Genomic DNA, 15,747 nt, shown 5'->3' with positions numbered 1-15,747 from the left:
AAGCGGAAATAATGCAAATTACATTTCCATGGAAATCTCCCTTTGTGTGTGTGCGTGTGTCCGTCCCTTATAAATTGAAGGTGTGAGCTTGCGTGTTTGTTTTTGTCATGTGACAGTCGGCATGTCTCTTGAAGCGATATGGGTTGTTGTGGCTAAAGCACAATCGTTCAGCAATGACAGCTTTTTACTGCTTGTTGTATTGATTCATCTTCACCTGTTCACCTTAACCTTGGCTTCAGTGGAATGTGTGTGTGCATGTGAGTGTGTGTGTGAGTGTGTGTGTGTGTGTTCAAACGTAAAGAATAAATGAGGTGAGCTGCATGAGACCAGTCAAAGAGCTTTGATTTCAGTCTTCTCAATGAGCGTCAGTGTTAGAAGCTTGCTACAGCCTTCCCACAGATAAGATAAGAACCACATGCTCTTCCCACCTCCTGGCAAAGGGAGTCCCAGGCGGACCTGCTGACGCACGCAGCCTGGAGCCCCTCCTTCTCCTTCCTGCCTCAGCCTCATGTCAGTAAAGTGAAAAGTAGTACCTTGGCGCTCTGCGCTTGAGTCGCTGCCAATGGGAGAGCGCTTGAAGACAAACTGGTCTTTTCCCCTTTTTTTTCTCTCATGTGCATTTATCATCCATATGTTGCAGAGGATGAACTGTTCTCTCACTAAAACATGTGTGCTGCTCAACACCCATTGACGTCTGTGTTCGAGCTCCGTCTTGTAGGTAGATTACTGCTTCACAGAGGGAGATAGGTTTGTGGTTTTTGTTGTCTTAAACAGCTCAGTCCCTTAAAGAGTAACTAAACCCCAAACCCACTTTTTTCTGATGAATACATATGTATTAGGGTATTAAGTAGTGCTGTTTATTAATCCTAGTCCCACTCTTCACATTTTGTAAAATAATTTAAATTTTGCGTATTTAGTTAAATGTTAAAATGTCAGATATACCGGCTATTACAACGAAATTTTGCTATTGGCTGAAATCGATTCTTTAAGATTCCCCTGCGTCATCAACTTTCACTGTTGGTCCCGCCCCTCCTATAAAAGCTGAGAGGAGGGAGGATGGTTTCCTACAGTCACAGCCCTCAGTGAGCATTGATTGACAGTCTAACTAAGGAAGTCTTATGCCGCGTGCGTTTCTGCGGTGATGTTTTTGACTCTGTGCTTCTATAAAGAGCTATTAAGGAGGTTCGTCAAGCTATGTGTGTATTTACAGACACATCTACGCTATGAGTGTATTCCCGTCTGTCTCTGTGTGCGCGCAGATGTGTGTGTTCGTCTTATCGCTGTGTGCGAGGTGGTGGGAGAGCAGGGATGTTTGCCCCTGAGTGGTGTCTGTAAGGCGGTGCGTGAGCTTCACGTCGTGATTGTGCGTACCTGTAGTTGTAGTGACAAATTTCCACTCATGAACTCACTATGTGTGTGTGTGTGTGTACAGACACATCATTGTACAGTATGTATTACTGTCTTTCTCTGCGCACATCGCTGGGCAGCCAGAGTGGGTGTGTCTTACTGCTACAGCAGTAACGCCCATAATCAAGGCATTTTTTGAAGTTCTAGTGGCGGCTCAGCAGAAAGCAGGGATTTAGTTACTCTTTGAAGTGAAAAATATCTCTTTTTGTGTGTGTTTTAGTCGCCCTGCAAATAATTGATGTATTTTTTGTTTTAAACCTAATCATCAAAATTATGTCAATGCATGATTCCGGTTTCTCTCACACAACCTGCCATTTACCAATTACTGATTATATAAAATTATTTCTGGTGTGATTCAGTCTTTGAGAGCATTATGTTTACTTTTTGTTTGTTTAAACATATAAAATAGATTTAATCATAGTTTTAGTAATCATCATCATCAATATAACTATCAATAAAACTAATCCTTATTCCCTATGTTTGGTCTTGGTGTTTACGTGTTGCTGAAAACCATTACAGAAAATTATTTGTGGACAAAGTTACCATTTTTTACCATAGTTTATGATAAAAGACTTGAAAAAATTGCTTTCCCTTCCCAGTCCGAGGGTGTGGTGTCAAGATAAGTGTTACGCAACAATAACTTACTGCAATAACGCGGGCTTTGCTTTTTACACAGGAAACTGGAGTCTGAGTAAGTCACCAAAATCTCTGCCAACTGGGCTGCAGCCACTCACAGACAAGCTGCACAATAATGTGACTCTCTCATGCTAGTGAAGGTGCGGCTAATGTTGACTGAAACTCTAGCACAAAAGTGAGAAGTATGTCAACTCAAAATCTTTGAAGTGCTAGTGCTTCAGGTGTTTTCTTGGTTTTTTCAGATATTACATTATATATTATTGGTATCTATGGTATTTGGAATGAAGAGGGTGACAAGGTTTTTAAGCTACAGCGATAAATTAAAGCTAAACTTTATTATTTTTTTAGAATTTATATTTTTTCCATACTTTATACCCCTCGTTATGAACTTTGGTTAAATATTGAGACTTTCATAAAATTGTCCGTGGACGACATTGTCACACTAAGACTGAGTCAAGATCACCACCAACTTGAGCAAGTATCCTGTACTGAACATGTTAACACGTTGCTGAAGGTGAATATAAAGGGATTGGATTTGTTAGGATCTAGAATGGTGGGACATCAATGAAGATGGACGAGGGGGCAGGAAGAAGTTGGTAAATAAAAAGTCCTTTTGATAAAAGTACAAAATAAACAAAAGTCGTCAAACAAAGTGTTACCCACGAGGAAACATGGACAGGAGCATTTTGCTTTCTGTGCTGTTGTAGGTGTTTCCCTAAAAATCAGGCGTGGATGCGGCACAGTTTAGGACCAAAAACTGACTTGGCTTGTGAAATTTAATAAATACAGTAAGAAAATCTTTATTTTACTATTTACTTTATTTTTATTTTATTTTTTAGAACACACTATGTGCAGTAACACAATGGTGATGATTTAAACACAATGGCTGCATGAATGAGGCACAAAAAAAAGGCAACGTAGTACGAGTGCTCTTTGCTACTTGCGTCCACATTTTTTATATTTTTTGTATGAATGAATACAAAGTGCAACAGGAACCACCCAGCACAGCTGTGCAGCCAAGTCACAAAGATACCCGCAGAACCCACACCCCTGCATGGACACTCCAGAAACATATTCTACACCTCTCTGCACCCAGTGCTCTACACAGAACACACTACAGAGCTGGACTGTCTGTGCAGCACTTTGCGCTGCTTTTCTCGTTTCCAACATGAAAATATGTGCATAAAGCTGACTGTTACTGCACACCTGCTTTTCTTCCTTGATTCCAACGAGGAAAGCAGCTCAGAACTCCGTATCCCCCCTCTGACTCCAGCTAGAACGGTTCTTCATCTGAAATTGTGGAATGAACTATTACTGAGGAATCCTGCTGGGTCCCTTTTCATCTCTCCTCTTAGGTACGTTTATCTTATTGAATCATGGCCCTGATTAATGAGGGAGTTTGATCCAGTTGATTAAGGTTGGGCGCAATTCTGAGTGCTAAGTTACCCTTCTGCCCACACCTTGAATAATTACTCAACTCGGCTTCTAGATGCAGGCTGCGCTGCTCTATCTCCTTTTCTATCCACTGTTCCTTAACCTCGTGGATGACGTCACAGGGTTAAGGAAAGGTGTTATGAGAGGAGTTAGGAAAAGGCAATCACGTTTGGTTTGACAATCAGATGCACTTCTACGAGGTGATGTAATAACCCGATGGCCGCGACTGTTAGTGACGTCTGCCATGGTGAAAAAACTACAAATATCTGAAAATGAACTAAAAGCACATTTATGACACTTTCCGCTGACATTATCTAAGAAATCACAAGGTCTGAATGTAAATCAAAGGAAAAGAGACTACAAGGCTACGAGGAACAAAAGTAAAACTAAAAGAACGTCACATTGAGAATGGTTGCTCACACTCACCTTCCACTCAGAAATATGAATTATGTTGAATATAACAAAATGTGGCTAAAAATGTCTCTGATCCCTTTTTATGTCAGTTATAATCTGATAATATGGCTTACATATAAAATATGGGTTTTAGATTATTTAAAGTTGTTCAAGGCATATTATTGCATTGGTAATTTACATGATCTCCGACCCTTGTCGGTCATCGTGAGTTTCCGTAAGATCTCGGGTGTGCGTGTCCCTTTAAATGTTTTTTTTTTTTTTTTTCTTTGTCTGCACATGCTGTCGAAGGTCAACACTACAAGAAGTGCAATAATTTTGAGACAGCAATGCATATTTTGTCATTGCAATTATTTTATTGCATAACTGTGACTATCACCAGCCCTCCCAAAGGAAGGTTAAGAAACACTTTATTAAAGGGAAGCTATAAAAAGTGAGGGCAGTGTTACACCTAGGTGAGGGGGAAGGGAACAGGGAAGAGGGACACTGGGTAGGAAATGGAAGGGGTGAGGAAGAGTAGACTGTTTTAAAGTGAGAGTGAGCAAGAACCGTTTCTGCTAACCCAAGCAGCAGAAACAACGGGAGCCAAGGAGCCCAAGGTCCCCCCGCAGGGCGCAGCCCAAGCAAGAACCACCTCACGCCACATCGGCAGGCATACAAGAGTGTGACCCACACCGGCTGCCCCGGAAGACCCCCACCAAGACCGGCCCCGCCAGCAGACCGAGCCCCCCGGACCCCAAGGGCACCCCTGGCATCAGGAACCCCAGAGGGCGAGCCTCTGGGTAAAGCCCCCCTGGGGAGAGCCATCCTCCCCGCAGCTCACGAACCAGCCACCATCCTGCAGGACCGCACAGCCCCAGACGGCACAAGGACAGTAGCCCGGGCCCTTCGGCCCACCGGACAGCACAAGCCAGGGGGCAATGCCCCCTAGATGCCCTGGCACACCAACGGCAAACACCTGGTGTGGTATAGCAGCCCTCAGCCAAGGGTGCCCGGACCCACCCATTGGCCTGCAGAAAGCAAGACAGACCCACCAGGCAATCGACAGTGCCCCCAACCACCGAAACAGCGAGTGCCACCCCCCAGCTAAGAGCATCATCCCAAAAAGCCACACAACCCCGGCACAAAACAGCACCTCCCCAGCACGCCCACCCCCCACACCAGCGCGGCTTGCCGCCCCGGGCCCACATACCGTGGGGACCACCCCCAAGACCACCAGGATATGAGACCAGCACTAAGTCACGCCCAAAGGGGAGAGACACCGCCACGCCCCGCAAGGCCGACACCACTCGGAGACCCTGCGAAAAGAGCATTGTGGGGCAGCATTATCTCGTCTCCTTTGGTAAAGGATGCATCAGTGTTTCCTAGGCTAAAGGAAGTTATAAAGAAAGCATTGAGCCTCCTTTCTTTAGCTTAAAGAAAATTTGAATGCTCTTTATCATGGCCACTATTTAAACACTTCCAGGGGTTAAGGAAAAGGGGATAGGAAAGGAGATAGGAGGAACTATTCGGACTTACACACAAACAGAACAGAGGTTTGAAACACAAGGAAAGACTAACCCAAGCACAGACACAGGGAGGAGTATTATCACAGAGCGCCACTAAACAAATACAACATGAACCTAAAAATCATACATAAACCACTCACCAATACAAGGTCGTGACAACTTTGTTCATGAGGAATAACTACATGTTGTTGTGAGAGCTCTCATGCTCGAATCAATACCACTGTCTTTCAGGGTGCGTTTACAACAGTGTATCCATTTGTTACTCTGTTTCATTTGGGCTGGTATGAACATGTAAACAAAGTCTAGAGCAGATCAGCAAGGGAATTCTAATGTGTTTGTTTTGGCCAGAGTGCTTCTAATCAAATGCACACCTCTGATGGAGAGCTGACTTACAGGTAAAGTAAAAAAGAAAAAGATTAAAAACTGACTCAAATGCAGGCAGAAATCTGTTAATGGGGGTAGACGTGTGCGGATATTTGTGGAAACTCACCAAAAAATGACACAGTTTTCCCTGAGCACTGCCTGCAGGTATGTCGGCCTGTGACGCAGTGAGAAGAAGCGAGGCAGTCACTAACCTTCACTTTGTTGTTCTTTTTGCTTGTTACTTCTGACAATCATATCCTCACTGCACGATTGGTGTTATAGTGCATCAAAAACAAGCATCTCTGTAACTGACGGGGTTACACTGTCATTTTGGAGCGGATCAAAACGTGTCACTGTGAACACAAACCAAGCCAAATAAAGGTGATTATATCAACTGTTCTCCCATCCCCCTTTGCCCATTGGACCTGAGTTCGGGACTCTCCCGGTTTAAAAGCAGCCTTAAAGAGCACTTTTTAAACTGAAAGTGGAAAGATCAATTTAGAAATCTACGGATTTACTTTGTCATTTTTACAGTGCGCATGGGCTACTAGTTAAAAGCATTCAGTTTGCTGTAAATACACACCCCAGTGATTTAGCAGATGATATATGATCGATGACAACCAAACATTGCTTCATTTTTTTTTGTGAGGTTCTGTGGGCGGAGTGTCGATGGATGCAAAATGTCTGAAAAACATGTTTGAAGAAAACAAGACACTAACTCTCAAGATGTTTGTGTTGTTACACTCAACAACTGGATGGACGATTTAACTTTGAAATGTGCAGGGATTTGCATCTGTCAGTGGAATCCGGTGTTTGCTGAAAAACTTTCCAGCTGTGTGTCAGGATAAGGAACACAGAATAAACACCGTCTAGAGTCTAGACTGTCCTGGGCCCCACCTAGATTTTACATTATCAAACAAGTTTGCTGTAACAAAGTTAGCAAGCTAGTAACTTTAGCATACAGAAGCAATAATTTATCTTTACATATTCACAAATTAGCACAACGGCCTGGCAACAATAAAAGGTTGAATGTTACATACAAGCTGCTACCTTTTTTATTAAATAAAATCATAGTGTATGCTTTATAGATCAATTAATCGAACATCATTTACTCAAAAAAAAAAAAAAAAATGAAAAAGGTCGAAATTGTCACACAGTTTGTTGACATTTTCATGCTTTGCATTGTGGGATGTGGAGTCGCAGGAACATGGTGCTTAGAAGTGTTTTTACTTCATTCTGTAGTAAAAGTCGCACTCTTTGCACTTTTATAATATTGTACTGTATAGCATGCTTTTTTCTGTCACTGTGGGACAGTGCAAAATGTCTTCTCCATTCCCTTGTAAACACATGGAATCATGGGAATAATAAAGTAATAACACCATTTTGGGGACCCCACATCCCACAATGCAATGCATGAAAATGTCAACAGCGTTTATGGGGGAGATGGAAACTTTCAAGCAGCAATTTCAACTTTTTTCCTTTATTTTTAAGTAAATGATGTTGCACACACAGTGATTTTATCTAATAAAGAATTACTGAGGGTAGCAACTTTAAGTATATTCTGCAAATATTAAATAAACTAGTTTTTGTGCCTCTCATACAGCTTTGACATCCAACAACCATCCTGGCTTCGACTTCTAGTGCTTGTTTGGTGACATAGATGCTACAAGGCTCTATAGTGCTAACCTCCAAAATTAAACAAAGTTCATTTTAAACATGTTAAACAGACTTTGCTCCAGCAAAAGAAGAATCTGGCTCTTCTATCCTCTTCATCTGGTTTTGCTCTGGCCTTTGGCAGGCCCACACAGTTGAGCCGATGCCACCCTCTGAGCACTGACGTGTTGCTCGCAGCGAGCTTCACTATACGCTGATGTTCAAACAAAATGTCTGTCAGGCAATCCATTTAGCATCTTTTTTATTTGCTATGTGTCTCTGTGAGCGAGTCGGTGCATCAGCAGAACATATGCCTTCCAGTTGCATGTCCTTCTGTGATTAATACTGAGGAAAGAGTTGACACAGATGTGGCTGACAACACATGGTCAGATAGCGATATACTGTATAATAAAACCAATCAGAGCTGTCCAGATGCATCAGCAGTCTTGTTATCAGCTATTAGCCCTCGTGCTAGCATCTATACTTCAAGTTGTGCCATTTCCCTGTTGTTTGCATTAGATGTCTAATGTAGAACAATGTCTCTTCATGTGTGACCTAAACATGACTGCTTCCCAACTGCCAGCGGCTGTATTAAAAACCTCTTTACCTCAACAATGGCCTGCCAAAAGGCGTTTTTCCTTGACAACAAAGACAGTAAACAGCAGCACTTAGCATGCTCTCAAGATCCTAATTGCCTATTAAGCACAATCGAGTCCTCCTTTATCCTGCTGCCTCTGTTAGACGCTCTCTACCCTGGGGACACAACGTTACAGTAAACATAGGAGCGCTATCTGGGAGGGTTTAGCTTGAGTCACTGTTCTAACCTCCCAGTTAAGGGAAAGACGTGACCTTTGGAATCGTCGTCTAGCCCGTTCTTTTGTTTGGTTGGCCTTTGGAATCACTATAAAAACCACTATTATTTTATTTATTTTGCGGTTTATTTTTTTTTAATTTTTTTTCTATTTTTAATTTTTTAAGTTTTGATTTTGACTTTTGCAAAACATCTTCATACACCCATTCAACTAGTGCTTCGCCATGAATAAAGTTGTGCTATCATTGATCTGAACCAGGGTTGGGGTCAATTATACTTGGAATGAATTGTGTAATTGATAATGAATTACAATTTTGATGTAATTGTAATTGAAACTATATTTTACTGCTTTAATCATAATGATTTGAAGGTTTATACAAATATTTGTTAAAATGTTTAGGGCAAAAAAAAATCTGCCAATCTGCTTTGGAAAGTCAACTTGTGTGATTTGTAAATTTAGATTGATCATTTTTAGGTTATTGGAGAATAGTGACGATTGTGTGGACGGAGGGGGAAATGTTGTTGGGGGTCATTAAGTATGTATTTATTAAGTTAAGGGGCAGAAATATAAGAATTTTATTCTTCTTACTGCTCCTTTCCAATCATGGAAATGTTTCGTTTGGACTGTATTATTATTTGATGTAATAATCTATGTTGGTTTGCATTTTCATAAAAGGAGCAAATAAATAAATAAGTTGTAATTGAGTTCAGATAATTTTCTTTGTAATTGTAATTGTAATGGAAATTTGATTAAAAAAAACTGAATTATAGTCAATTAAACAAAAAACTGTGGAATCATGTCACAGTTCTATGGCCTACACATACTTCTCTTAAAATCTATGCTGACAAAAAAAAAGGCTCAGACGCCCACACCAAAAATATTAATACCAATATTTTAATGGATAATGAAACCTAACAAGGTAATCAAGAGATGAAAAACAAATTGAATATTAGATTATATTTTTTTGCTTTATTTTACAGTTGATTTAGGACATGGGTGAAGCTGACCCGTAATTATAAGAGATGCTAACAGAAAGCTAGCAAGAGGAAGGTTACGTCTTACGAGATTGTTTATTGGGCTCAGTAATTGTGATCAATCGAACTTTAGTAATTGAGAACATAATTGTAATTGATTTAAAGGGGGAAAATGATCATTGTAATTTTAATGGTAATTGAGAAAAAAGGCCGGTCGTCGTAATCGTAATTGAGTTGTAATTGAACATGGATATTTGAAGGCGTAATTGTAATTGAAAAATGTAATGGACGCCAACCCTGATCTGAACCATGCTGTGTGTGTTTGCTCCACAGACTTGACGGATGAGAAAGTGAAGGCCTACCTTTCACTGCACCCTCAGATGCTGGATGACTTTGTCTTAGAGAGCGTGAGCGCAGAGACATTGGACAGATGGCTGAAGAGGAAGACCAGCAGCAGGCCTGCAGGTACGACCCCCCCCTCCCCCCAACCTGAGTTACACACACACACGCACACAGACCACTGCTCCAACCCTGTCGTGATTAGATCAGCAAATTTCCGTATATTGATGTAGGGATTTCATTGCCTTGGTTAAACATTTGCAATTAATAACTTATGTTTTTCAACTATAAATTAAATCTGCAGCCACATCAGTCCTCTGCTTTTATTGCTCTGAATGTTATTTAAGAACCAGCTGGCTTTTGTGGGTTGTGTTTATTATTAGCTGCACAAATCACTCATCTTTACATCTGTCTGCTTTAGTGAGCAGTGTGTTTTGAGCTAAAGGGATGGATATAGACCAGACACGTCGGGTCTTCACAGGTCACTCGATGTGTTTGAGCTGCTGGAGTTGGGTTTGTGCCCAAAGGTTCACACACACAAATACTTTCTCAGACCAACCGCATCCAATAAGAGCCCACAGGACTGGCACTCTGCCCATCCGAGGTGCTGACGTCAAAGGCGACCTCCGGAGACATGCAGCCGGCTGAAAGGGAGCCCGGGGGAGGGGTGAGGGTGGTGAGGATCATGCTGGTAGTGGTGGAGGTGATGGCGGTAAAGGGGGTCATTCTGGCTCAGGTCACGTGTGTGTATGTGTGTGTGTGTGTGTGTGTGTGTGTGTGTGTGTGTGTGTGTGTGTGTGTGTGTGTGTGTGCGCGTGTGCGTGTGTGTGTAATGAAAAAACTGGAGGATGGATTTTTAGCCAAATGTGGAGCTGATTTCTGCACACTCGTGCACGTTGGACACGTGCACAGTGTGTATTGTATGAGGGTCTATGTCAGTGTTTTTCAACCTTGGGGTCGTGACCCCATGCTGTCACCTGAAATGTCTCGTAACTAAAATAAGTATTTAGATTATTATTAAATTATTATTTTTGATGAATAATAATGGAAAAAAAATGAAAAGAAGATTAAAGTAAATGGGGGGGAAAATAAATAAAAAGGAAAAAATATATATGATTCTTATACTTTCACTTTCTTCAAACAAAATGCAGTATAAAAATATCTGAGCTGGCACATCTTGACGCTGTGGGCTTTTGATATAAAAATGGTTGGGAACCACTGGTCTATGTGTTTAGGCTGATGGATATTAAAGCCATAAGTTAAATCCCACAGTCACAGAGTAGGAGGAGTTTCAGTTCACAGTTAATCATGCCTGTGTAAAAATACCAGTAAGTTGTGCCCTCACAGAAATATCTAACTTGCCTGGATTTTCAAGTTTCTGCTTTATTTTTGCTTTCTTTAAGGACCTTTATATATTTATTTAATGCTACAAGCTCAGTTATCACATTACAATGGCTTACACACGGCTGATTGATGAGGAAAAAAGAAACTAAAGCCAATGTAACATTGTTACGATGGATTGACATTTTCCAAGAAAGTTTCAGATTTCAAAGTGGAAGGTCGTGTTGTCTGGAAAGCATGTTGGGTGGATAAAGTAAGGTTTTAAACCATTCAAAAAGGATGGTTACATAACGCTGATCTGAGAAGGAGCATTAACTTGGTCCATTAGATGGAAAAAATAAAAAAAAAATTTAAAATATTGTGTCGTAAAAAAAGAGTTAATAGTCATATGATGGTTGTGATCCAGTTTTATTTTCAACAGCAAATTTAGGTTTAGTCATACTTATATTTTTAAATAAAATTTTACATTTTGGAAATATTTTTAAATATATTAATTATACACTACTACTAATAACATTTTTTTCTTTTTTTTCTTTCTAATTTCACTCGCCAGAACTATTTTTATTTGTAGTCTAGGTCCAGTCAACTCAATTAGAAATAATGTAGAATTGTATTTATTTAGTTTAGACTTGGTATTGCTTAACCTGGGACAAATTCAGACCAGATTTGATCTTAAGTCCTGCAGATTTTAGGCAGTGAAAACAACCAGTTTCAACATTATTGTGCCTTAGTTAACCCCTCCACTTCTAAATAATATTGTATATAAGGTATGTACGGCACCAGCAATAGGCAAGCAATAAGTGACAGATATCAATCCCGACAGAAGCTGCATTTGATTTTGTGACAAATTTATATTTATTTTAAGAATATTTTGTGGAATCATTTAAGGATTTTGAAAAAATTAAAATTTTTCAACAATTTGAGATTAAAATGACTGCTACTGTGTGATATAAAGATGGGAAAACTGCAATCATTGTGGAGTTACAGGGACTTTGTGTATATGGACGGACTGAAATATTTACAACTGAATTATTTGGTAACTTGGTAAATTAAATGCTTTAAAGGGCCAGATTAGACCTTTGGGCATGGAGTTTGACACAGGTGCTTTAGATCAGGTGTTCTCAACTGGTTTCATTCTGGGACCCACATATGCCACCATCATTAAATCGTGACCCACGTTTTTTTTTTTTTTTTTTTTTTTTTTCGAATTGAACCAACCAAATTTAGTTTTTCAAAAACAGCCGTTGAAAACACACATATATATCTTTTTTCAAAACATAAATTTCTATAATTTCCTGTGCAAAATGCATTTCACAGCATGCCTGTCATAAGGAAAGTTTATTTCAAAATAAAAGACAAATCCAACATGAGAGACATTATTTATTTATTTTTGACCAGCTGTCTGCGACCCACCCAGTATAGGTCCGCGACCTACTTTTGGGTCCCGACCCACCAGTTGAGAATTGCTGCTTTAGATAACCTCACAAAACCATGCCCCTGCATTGTATATGCTTTAGTATTTATTTTTAGTGAGGTAAAAAACTATAGCAGCGTCTTGACATAAAAACAAAAGACAAAGTAAATATCACTTCTGCCCCCTCATGCCATTTAATTAAATACTTTTACACACACTGTTTCAAACTTTGGGAGGAAAGATGTCAATATTGTAAAATACATAAACTGAGTGAGTAAATATCACTTATTTTAAAGTGTATTAAAAAAAAAACTGGGTCGATACAGGTGCAGGTAAAAGTCCCAGATGTTTTTTTAATTATCATAATCAGAGATGATGATGATGTGACTTACACTGAACTCACCAACCACTTCCTGACACCTGTCAATGTGCTTTCTCATCACAATTTAATAAATTTATTATTAATTTAGACAGTGCCAAATACAACAAAGAGAGAGTCATCGTACTTTTTCCAACTCATTGATTTTGCTTTACATCTGGGCTGAGTGACTACAATGCTAACAAATTAGAAATGTATTTTCTATTGAGCCTTAATTCATTTTAATGTGATATTTTGCAGTTTAGAATGTTTTTTTTTTCTCTCTTAGTGCATAATATAGGTGTAAAGAATTAAGAAGTGAGGTCATTTATCAGACCAAACTCACGTCTCAGCAAAAAGAACTCAGATGAAAAGACGTCACTTGTCAAACACAACATGGCGTTTTATTTTGAAGGCCACGTGAAGAACTAAGTTGAAAAGCCGTTCGTTCTTTTAAAAATAAATAGAAAGTAACAGCTTTCAAGCAGCGGTTTCTTCTGAATACGTTATGTCTTGTTTTACATCCTGAGACCACTGAGTTTGACAACTTTTATTTTGAAGCCTGAGGCCGTATCATTTGACGGCATTTTCATTTGACGGAGGTTTTGCTGAGACATGAGTCAGTTTGGTTTGATAAATGGCAGAGGTTTCCCTGATACCTGATACCTCACTCTGAGACCTGAGGATGTCCTAAAATGTAACAACGTACCTCTTTTCAGTTCGATCCTGACATGAACATTTTATTCAAAATCCTGCTGATATACATAACTGGACCTTTATTTTACCTTGATGCCACTGGCGGTATTAACTTTACGCCACATTCTTATCAGACAGTAATTAATGAACCCCTTAACTACTGTATGCCCTGTTCACACACACACCACATTGAATCTCGGGGTCACTTTAGGACATTCAATATAGAATATAGATACAGTAGAAATAGATTATAGTCTTGACTACCAGATTTTTTGCAGCCTTTTGCATACTTTTTCATCTTTTTATGTTGGTTTCTTTCATGCTGTCATGGGGATACTGCCGTTGCTTTTGTTTTTTTTGGCGCACACTCCAAAGGGCATGAGTGAAGCTTAGCCAGTCACAGGCAGACAAAGATGTGCTTGTGTAGCAGAACCTCATACCCCAGCGCTGTGATAAGAGAGCTGCCTTACCTGCAGGGCTTTTCATCAGAAGGGAGGAGGAAGAGGAAGAGGCGGGTGAGGCCATAGCAGTGGGCACAGCGTCAAGTCCTCACTGGATTCTACTTCTATAGCCTGGAAAGCAAATAAAACGCAAATAAAACAAGTCACGGCATTAATTTATGCTCCAATTTTTACCCATTGATGAAACTAAGCCATCATAGGTGAGCGCTTGTAGAAGAAGACATCTAATTTGGGCAGGTGCACACCCTGGCTGCAGCAGGTCGATGCAGGACAGCCATGAGGTCGACACATATTGACCGCTGAGTCACTGCTCGCTGGCCGTCCTGTGGGAGTCTGTATCTGTGGCAATAGATCAATAAAGGCCTTTGAATATTGTACACTCTTCAGACCGCTGACTAAGAGATTTCTCAATGTAAGGCCTTTTTTTTTTATTTTATTAGAGCTGCTGAAAGTTCTAGGGCTTCTCTTTTTTCTCAGATATTGATCATCTTATTGGAAGGATTAACCAGAGAGTTTGATACTTTTGCACTATACCTAAGAAAAAACAAACCTGTATTTGAACTGATAGTTTAAGTTTTTACTTTTTTCTTCAGCCTTTATCATTCATTACCACAGCACAATGTTTTTATTTTTTATATTTTAAATCGCTGGAGTTTGTTCTGTTAATCTTTTATTTTCAGATGTTATAATTTAATCCTTAAACTGGCCTGACAGTGGACAAAATTGACACCATTTACAATTATTTGTATCTACTGTATATAGAGCCAAAAATGTCTCGTCATCCACGGATTACAAAGTAGTTTGTCAAGGTTTCATTTATTCAGATGCTTTCCTTATGAAAGAACTCGTAGGGATACATCAGAGCAATCACTGGATACCTCTGAGGAAGACTGACAGTAGGCAGTCGAAACATGTCAGGAGATGATATTTCCTGAAAAAAAGTTGTATGAATAAATTAAATTTTAAAAGTCCAGTATTATGCTATTTTTCACACATCTCCATTTGTTCTAAGAACCCCAACAACATAGTATGTGAGGTTTATTTTCCCAAACTCGCCTGTTTTCTGGAGTTTTATCCTCTGAAAAGTCAATTTCATGACGCTTCTATAAACGGCTGTATTGAGGCCTTCATGCATATGTATGAGTGGGTGTGTCTGTAGACGCAGGCTTCATCCCTCGCTGTGAGAAGCTGATCACCATCGCAATTCTCTTTTGTTATCCACACACTGTTGTTATTGTTTTCTGCCAAAAAACGGCTCATTACAGTAAAACGCATGGCTATTTAAGCGGCTATTGTGATTGTAAGTTTGTCTCAGGGTGTGTGCTTATCACAGCGGCAGCGGAGTCAATCAGCTGTTTCAAATTCTCACCGGAGTGTTAAGCTGTCCCTTTTTTTCTCCTCCAGAAATAGTGCATTCAAGGTGATAAGCATTTTTTTTTGTCCAACCGCTGCATCGCATTGTGTCACCAACACGTCAGATCAAGTCAAAGGCGATATGAGGCGGTATAACGGATACTAAAAATGGAACTGCTCCCTGGGTGAAATACTCCGTGGCTGCCCACTGCTCCTTAGGGAGGGGTAAAATGCAGAGAACACATTTTGTGTATGTAGCTTTACCGCAGTGTTTGTTTTACCTCTGAGTTAGTTTGAGAAGGAGGAGCTCACATTCTTATAGAGTAAGAGGAGCCAGGATTGTCAGGAGGAGGAGTTTCCTCGATGTGACGTCACATGTGACAAAAATTCAACTCGCCCGTTTTGAGCTGACTTTTTACAAAATGTGGAATAACAAGGGAGGGAGGAAACAGAACTTTTTCAACTTTGTCCCTCGGAATGAGGCTAAAGGGATGTATATCACTGTAGCAAAACCCTTATGAAGTGATTTTTTTCATCATACCTCCCCTTTAATGCACTTTAGCTTTTTTTTGGAATGCGTGTTTTGT

At 40.0% G+C, this 15,747-nt stretch overlaps 1 protein-coding gene across 3 annotated transcripts in view; it reads left to right on the top strand.

The window, feature by feature from the left end:
* The window catches only part of pde10a (phosphodiesterase 10A), a 75,352-nt gene that overhangs the window by 29,931 nt on the left and 29,674 nt on the right, over nt 1-15,747 (top strand). For all 3 annotated transcript variants that reach the window (XM_028469244.1, XM_028469242.1, XM_028469243.1), the window contains exon 2: nt 9,532-9,663. In XM_028469244.1, the coding sequence (XP_028325045.1) occupies nt 9,532-9,663 (132 nt within the window). The remainder of the gene's footprint in view (nt 1-9,531; nt 9,664-15,747) is intronic.

The sequence above is a fragment of the Gouania willdenowi genome, chromosome 15 (genome assembly GCF_900634775.1).
Source record: "Gouania willdenowi chromosome 15, fGouWil2.1, whole genome shotgun sequence".
Lineage (NCBI taxonomy): Eukaryota > Metazoa > Chordata > Actinopteri > Blenniiformes > Gobiesocidae > Gouania > Gouania willdenowi.
The sequence above is the reverse complement of the archived record's forward strand: the minus strand, read 5'-3'. Positions and strand labels throughout refer to the sequence as shown.